The 7,319-nt window shown below is 32.0% G+C and overlaps 1 protein-coding gene across 1 annotated transcript; it reads left to right on the top strand.

Annotated features, from left to right (window-relative positions):
• The first annotated feature begins 1,853 nt into the window (after positions 1 to 1,853).
• nppc (natriuretic peptide C) lies at positions 1,854 to 6,085 on the top strand. The gene is made up of 3 exons (XM_048181712.1): positions 1,854 to 2,147; positions 3,818 to 4,116; positions 5,615 to 6,085. Coding segments are annotated over exons 1-3 (393 nt in total). The 5' UTR covers positions 1,854 to 2,054; the 3' UTR covers positions 5,616 to 6,085.
• Positions 6,086 to 7,319: the final 1,234 nt, after the last annotated feature.

The following is a 7,319-nucleotide window of genomic DNA, read 5'->3' as shown; positions in this document are numbered from 1 at the left end:
GAAAGGAAACGATCATATCCTTAAAAGCCATATTTTGTTCCTTTTCTATTTTTATAACAATAACTGCTAATATAAAATGGATAGTTGCAATGATATGTTGTCATGATAAAAAAAAAAATCCAAAATAGTAACAGATTTAACACAACACAATATGAGACAATTTGGTGTAGAATATTATGATGAGTTGTTTAGCAACAGACAACCAATCATAAATGCCTCTGTGTTTGCCTCAGGAGGTATTCATTCAGACTTGTGACCTGTGAACTGCAGAGCTTTATATCTCTATTTTTCCCCTCAGTTAGACTGTATCCCAAAAATCACAGAAATGACCTTCACTTTGGATTAAAAAAAAAGGTGCGCACATTTATGAACACCACATTATAAGCTGTCAGGGCTCATAATATAAGGATTTATGTAGTGTATGTGGACCCCATAGATTCCCCAAAAATCATCCATTTGAGACCGCCGAACAAAATGCTACCATCTCTTTTGTATGGTTGTCTGGCACCTTGCATTTCACTGACCTGTTTCTGTAGAGGACATGCTTCATCACTGACTCCATTGGTATACCAAGTTTACAAAAAGTAAACATTTCATTTAATTTTTTTTCTAAAACACATTATGTAGATGGTCTGAAAGAAGGTTTGAAATCATTTTTTTGTAAATTCTTTCCTCTTTCAGAATGTGATGGCTATGTAACTTCTGGGACCCTCACATTATTGGTAGGCTGAACTTTTGAAAATCACAAATCAGATGAATTGCCAGTAATTTTGTTTGTTTGTTTGTTTGTTTGTTTGTTTGTTTTCCCCAACTCCATATGTGGCAACTTTCTGACATTAAGAACACAGATTATCTTTTGGTTTAATCTACCTTAATTATAGTTGAATATTGTCTAAATGTCATAGTACTTTTATTGTGTTAAAACTGAACATTCATTCACACCACAACAAGAGTATGAGCATTCTTTTTAAAATACTTATTTGTAAATGATTATCCTAGCTATGCAAACTGAAATCTGATGGAGCGGTGCATTTGCTGCTGAAACCATTTCAAGTCAGCATATACTGCCACACAGTGTCTCAAATCAGAATGTGCCTCAGTCACAGATTCTCACTTACGCTGCTGATGCTCTATATGCCTTCATCCTTTGATAACACATATACAGTAATAATCATACTTATTAATAATAATAATATTTTAATGAAATATGTGTCATTTTACCTCCAGCTGACCTCCAGGGTAAGTTAAAATAAACATTTTATGTCAGGTACTCTTAAAAAGGCATTTTAATCTATTATAATTGTTACATTTTATTTTAGTTAAATATTTTAATTCAATTTACTATACCATATGCACATAATACATACTTGTTTATTTGAACTTAGTTTTTCTTCCTGTCTATCTGAATAGATAGATAGATAGATAGATAGATAGATAGATAGATAGATAGATAGATAGATAGATAGATAGATAGATAGATAGATAGATAGATAGATAGATAGATAGATAGATAGGCTATTTGCTTATTAAAAGTTACATTAATGTATTAAATAAATGTAACACGACTGCATATGGCATTCAAAAACAAAGTCGTTTCATACATCGTTACTTCTGCTTTAAAAAGTTATTGTTTTAGTCCTGACCGGTGATTAACATGAATCAATTTAAATGTGATTCTCTTTTCCCACCTATATTTAAGAGGTCACTGCAAACGATGACTAAACTAAACATCCAGTACGAATATCCTCTGGTCAGTTACAAAAACACAGCGTATTGGTTTGTATTGGTCACTCAGATAATGAACGGTAACCTGTGACGCAGACACCCAGCGGACAATCTGGCAAGATAAACCACAGAAGGGAGGGGAGCCGTCGTGACGTCACCGGAGTGATGTCATATTGGCTATAAAATCATGAGCAGAAATTGCATCGAGTAAGAGTTGAGCTCGACACATCTGGGAGTAAATGAAGGGCTGTGATTGTGCGCTCTCCGTTTGACATATTTAAACAACCGATCTTCTCTATTGATATCAACTGCATTGAAGCATCATCACGATGATCATCTCGCATTTAGTGGCTTGTGGACTTATTCTGACTCTTATATCAGTCAGCGCGGAGGCAAAACCATTAACGCAGGAAGAACAGAGGGTGAGTCTGGTATATAGATGTTTATAACAAATTATACAGGTTGTTTAATATTTAGACAGATATATATATATATATATATATATATATATATATATATATATATATATATATATATATATATATATATATAAAGTTTATACAGGGTTTACAGGATCTTTATAACTTGTGGAAAAAGACGCGCTAAAGCTTAGACATGCAGTTACGCGCAAATTTACGCATGCTTGGTTTAAATGTAGTAGCCTACATAAAACTACAAGTGTTTGATTAAAAAAAAAAAACAACATCACCTTGAGGTCAATTTAGATTTTTTCATCTTATCAGTACGTGCTCATCAGCAACTCGAGCATTATTACATCGCAGAAGATGGAGATTTCCAGACTTCTTTAGCAAATGACTTTTTTATTTAGCTACATTTATGGCATATCAACAGGTTCTCGTTCTCAGACATTAAGAAAAGTACATTTAAAAAGTGAGCGCGCTTTTTAAGACGCATTGTGCACCGACTTAAAAATACAACCTTCGCTTTGATATCTTAGTTGTTACTTATAGAATTCAGCTAGATTCAATTCAAAGCGAATTTAAACTTTTAAGTCTCATACTTTTCAGATGGTTCTCGTTTCTGAGGAAAGTTTCAGAAGACAACGTAAAACAGAGCTCGAATGTGCCAAGATACCCAAGTTTGCAATTAAACTTAATATAAAAAAAAGATCTTAATATAAACTTATATCGAAATCAAATGAGACTATTGATTTATCTGTGTCGTTTTAGTTTCTCCTACACTCTTAAAAATAAAGGGGGTTTCATAGCGATGCCTTGGAAGAACTTTTTTGGGCTCCATACAGAACTTTTTTTTTTTTTTTTTTTTTTTTCTCAGTATGATGAACATTTTAATAATCTAAAAAAAAGAAAGATAATAAAGAAAACCTTTTCCACTATAAAGAACCTTTTTGTGGAATAGAAAGGTTCCATTGATGTTAAAGGTTCTTCATGGAACCATAAGTGCCAATAAATCTTTTTTTTTTTAAGAATGATTTTTTGCGTATAGGCTATTTACTTTAAACATAAATGAGAATTCCATTAAATCTCTTAACCTCTAAATTAACAGCCTAGAAACCTTAATAAATACTTTGTAGCATGAGATTAATACATTATAAAATAAACTAGTAGTCTAGTATATTGGACTGCAAGACTTTCCAAACCTGTTACAAACCTGTGCTTGTGTTACTCTGTTACTGAAGATTGTGTTACACATTACATTTTAAAACTTATGAAAAGGGTTCTGTAATGATATTAATAGATCATTTTAGAATGTAGAAATGGATCTTCGTGTAAGAGTTTAAAGTTCCTCCTCAAGGAACTCAAATTCAATGCGTGATTTTGCTTCTTAGGAAGGTACATTTTGTCAGGTAACCTAAAAAAATCTTATGAATCCACCTAGTTTATGTGAATAAAAGAACATTTTTAAGGCTGGAAACATGTAGAAATATCACTTTAAGTTAGCAGTTTAGAATTTTACAGTGTATTGACATTTAATAAAAAGTAAATTGTTAATAGTCGGTCAGTTGAGGACAAATGTGAGTACTGAGTAAAAATTGAATAGTATATTTCGGAGCGTTGGTGAGAGTATTTTGTGTTCGATTCCTGAAATTCTGCATCCATGTATCTTATAGTCCCTGAGGATGCTGCTGGGAGAGGAGCTGTCCGAGTTCCTGGCATCAGATGAGAGTCAGAGGAGGTTGGAGAACAGAGTACGTCTTCTCCGGGACCTCCGCATGGATACTCGGGCCAAGGGCCCCTGGGCTCGGATCCTGAATGAGCAGCCCGGCTCACGTAGAAACAGAGCCGGATCTAAGAAGGGAGGAACAACAGCGAGGAGCGGATGTTTCGGACACAAGATGGACAGGATAGGGACCATGAGCGGAATGGGCTGTCAACCATCTCATTACCCCTCCGTGAATAATCTCTCATGGTGAGTGTCTGTAGAGATCAGACATCTTACATATTTAGATATGCTCTTTTGGGGAATTACATTTCAATTACATGATTACAGCTATATTTTTTAATATCAATATTAATATAAATATTGATACAAATGACATATTTGTAGATATATTCTTTCCGGAAATATCATTTCAATTAAATGATTACAGCTATATTTTTATTCAATATATAAAATAATAAAATTTATATTAATATTGATATTAAAAATATATAGCTGTAATGGTATATATATATATATATATATATATATATATATATATATATATATATATATATATATATATATATATATAAATTAAAAAATAAAATAATATTAAATATTAGCACTGACAAAATATTAAATATTAAACATTAAATTGTGATTAAAAATATTTTTCAATGTAATCAAATATATATATATATATATATATATATATATATATATATATATATATATATATATATATATATATATATATATTTCACATTTATTTTAAAAAACCTTTTGAGTATCTGTCTAAAACTTATATTAGTAGATGTAATATTTTAATTAAATATTTTTAAATAAATATATAAATTATACATTATTGTGTTTTAAACATATATATTAAAATAGTAAATAAATATATATTTGTAGGTGTACTCTTTTTGGGAATTTCACTAATTAATTAAACAAATTAAACAAATTAATTAAACAAATGGATGAACTCAAACAAAGTGAAGGGATAGTTCACCCAAGAATGAAAATTCTGTCATCATTTACTCACCCTCAAGTTGTTGCAAACCTGTATGAGTTTCTTTTTTCTGTTGAACACAAAAGGAGATGTTGGTTACCAGACAGTTGGCGGTAGCCATCAACTTTTTCTATAGTAGGAAAAAAAATCTATGGAAATCAATGGTGTCCATCAACTGTCTGTTTACTGACATTCTTTTTTATATATATATATATATATATATATATATATATATATATATTCTTTTGTGTTCAGCAGAAGAAGAAAAAAATGAATAAATGATGATATTCTGTCATAAATGATGAGAGAATATTCATTTTTGGGTGAACTATTCCTAATTTTGGCTTTGCATTTGTTGCATGGCTATCCTCTTTTTTATGTCTATGCTATGTATCATCATATTAAGCACTGAATGCCTGAAAATTACTGAGTTTCTCAATGCCAAAGGCTTTACATGACATTAACAGGAGTTGAATGATTACAGGGAGCTTTATAATTGTGTAAAACTTCATTTGACTTCTGAAATAGTTGTTTTAATAGATTTGATTTGTAGTGTACTAGATAACTAACAATAAAGCATTGATTTTATTTGAATGAGTCATGTGTCAAATTGATGAGAACAGTATGTGACTCTGTGATGCAGGACTGTTGTCAAAGAATCTGACGTCAGCCGCACAAACACGCGTACAACGCTGCAGTGACGTGACAGATGTCTGAGTGAATCCATCTAACAATATGCCCTCTTTTTTTCAGAGCGTATCACGGATGTCATGGATTTTGGACAGAACAGACTTGGTTGCTCTTCTTCTGCGAAAGAACATAAAGAATCGGACTAATGGTACGAAGCCACTACGAGAACCATTTGTGAGGACAATGAAACGTACAATTGAAATAAAATAAATGGATAAAACTTATGTGCAAAATAATAAAAAAAAAATGGCGGATGATGTGGATAAAAGCTGTATATTGTTGCTGCTGCTGTACATTCATGTATTTCATTTTGCGCATAAATGTATTTATGTTTAAAAACTATTTATATGTTTATAAAAGAGATATTTATAAATATGAGTTTTATTTATGTAACATTTTGAAATGAATGCAAACTGCAGGTCAATTCTGTTTGTAACTATTTTGTCTCTAATAGTTGTAAATGTTTTAAAAATCATTAAAAAAATGCACAAATGCAAAAAAACAACAACAACAACAACAAAATGTTACTTTTGAATAACAGATTATGTTACTTAAAGGGATAGTTCACCCAAAATGAAAACTGTTTCATCATTTACTCAGTTTCTTTCTTCTGTTGAACACAAAAGAAGATATTTTGACATCAACTGGTTACAAACTCAAAATTTCATACAGGTTTGGAACAACTCGAGGGTGAGTAAATTATGACAGAGTTTTTCATTTTTGGGTGAACTAATCCTTTAAATGAGACTGAACACACACACACACACACACACATCTGGTTTACTATCCTTGTGGGGAACTGTATATTCTATCCCATAACACTAAACCTACCCATCAAAGAAATTTTTACATTTTCAAAAAAAAAAAAAAAAAACTCATTCTGTATGATTTATAAGCTTGTATAAGCTTGTTTCCCCATGCGGACCTTAATTGAGGTCCCTACAGTGACACGAGTCCCCATGAGTCTGTGTGCATTCAGGTTGAAGTCCCAACTGGGATAAGAAAACTTGTACACACACACACACACATCCCTGGTCAAGTGCAAAACATTGTTGTCATCTTCCTGTGAAAATATCTAAACATCCTTAAAACAAGATCAATTTATGTGAGAATCAAAATTGTGTAATTGTGTAAAAACTACTTGTTTTCAGAGAATTTAAGAATGCATTTTCTCTTGTTGTAAGCATCAACCTCATTAAATTATAATATCTTTTGTTTTGTTTTTTAATGCCAATTTACTTAATACAACATATATTCTCTGAAAAGAATCATGTAAATACACTCGCGCTAAAAAAGGCTAAATGTATCTTGTTTTGCGAATTTTCTCTGAGAAAAGCGAGTAAGGCCCTGTGACTGTCCCAAATGGCACCCTAAACACTTGCAGAGTCTGCACTTTTGTGATGCAATGCTGCTTTGACGTGCTTGCTTCAGTATGGCTCGGCAAAAGTGCATATCGAGGGCGCATAACGGCTGCAAAGGGGTGCTTGTGAGCACACTTCTGAAACCTAAATCTAGTGGACTTCACAATCACTTTGTAAGTCTACAAAGTGCATATGATGTGTGCCATTTGAAACAGGGCCATAAAAGACTACGCCCTCTAAATTGAAGATTTGATTAATAAAACCGCTAGAATGAATGAGGAGGAGCATCAGAGGGCAGTAGCTTACTGAGGCTCTGGCAACCATTCAGATAAATCTCTGAAACATTAGGGAAGCATTTTGCAGAATTTTAACTAAATCTAAAATGGCAAAAAGGAGTTCAAGAACAT

This window comes from Megalobrama amblycephala, linkage group LG2 (assembly GCF_018812025.1).
Source record: "Megalobrama amblycephala isolate DHTTF-2021 linkage group LG2, ASM1881202v1, whole genome shotgun sequence".
Lineage (NCBI taxonomy): Eukaryota > Metazoa > Chordata > Actinopteri > Cypriniformes > Xenocyprididae > Megalobrama > Megalobrama amblycephala.
This window is presented reverse-complemented; position numbering and strand designations above follow the sequence as displayed.

What these genes read in the sequence shown, in the direction of transcription:
- nppc (XM_048181712.1), top strand. Translation starts at nt 2,055, where the DNA reads ATGATCATCTCGCATTTAGTGGCTTGTGGACTTATTCTGACTCTTATA. An exon ending in TAACGCAGGAAGAACAGAGG is followed by an intron (nt 2,148 to 3,817) that starts GTGAGTCTGGTA and finishes TGTATCTTATAG; the next exon opens with TCCCTGAGGATGCTGCTGGG.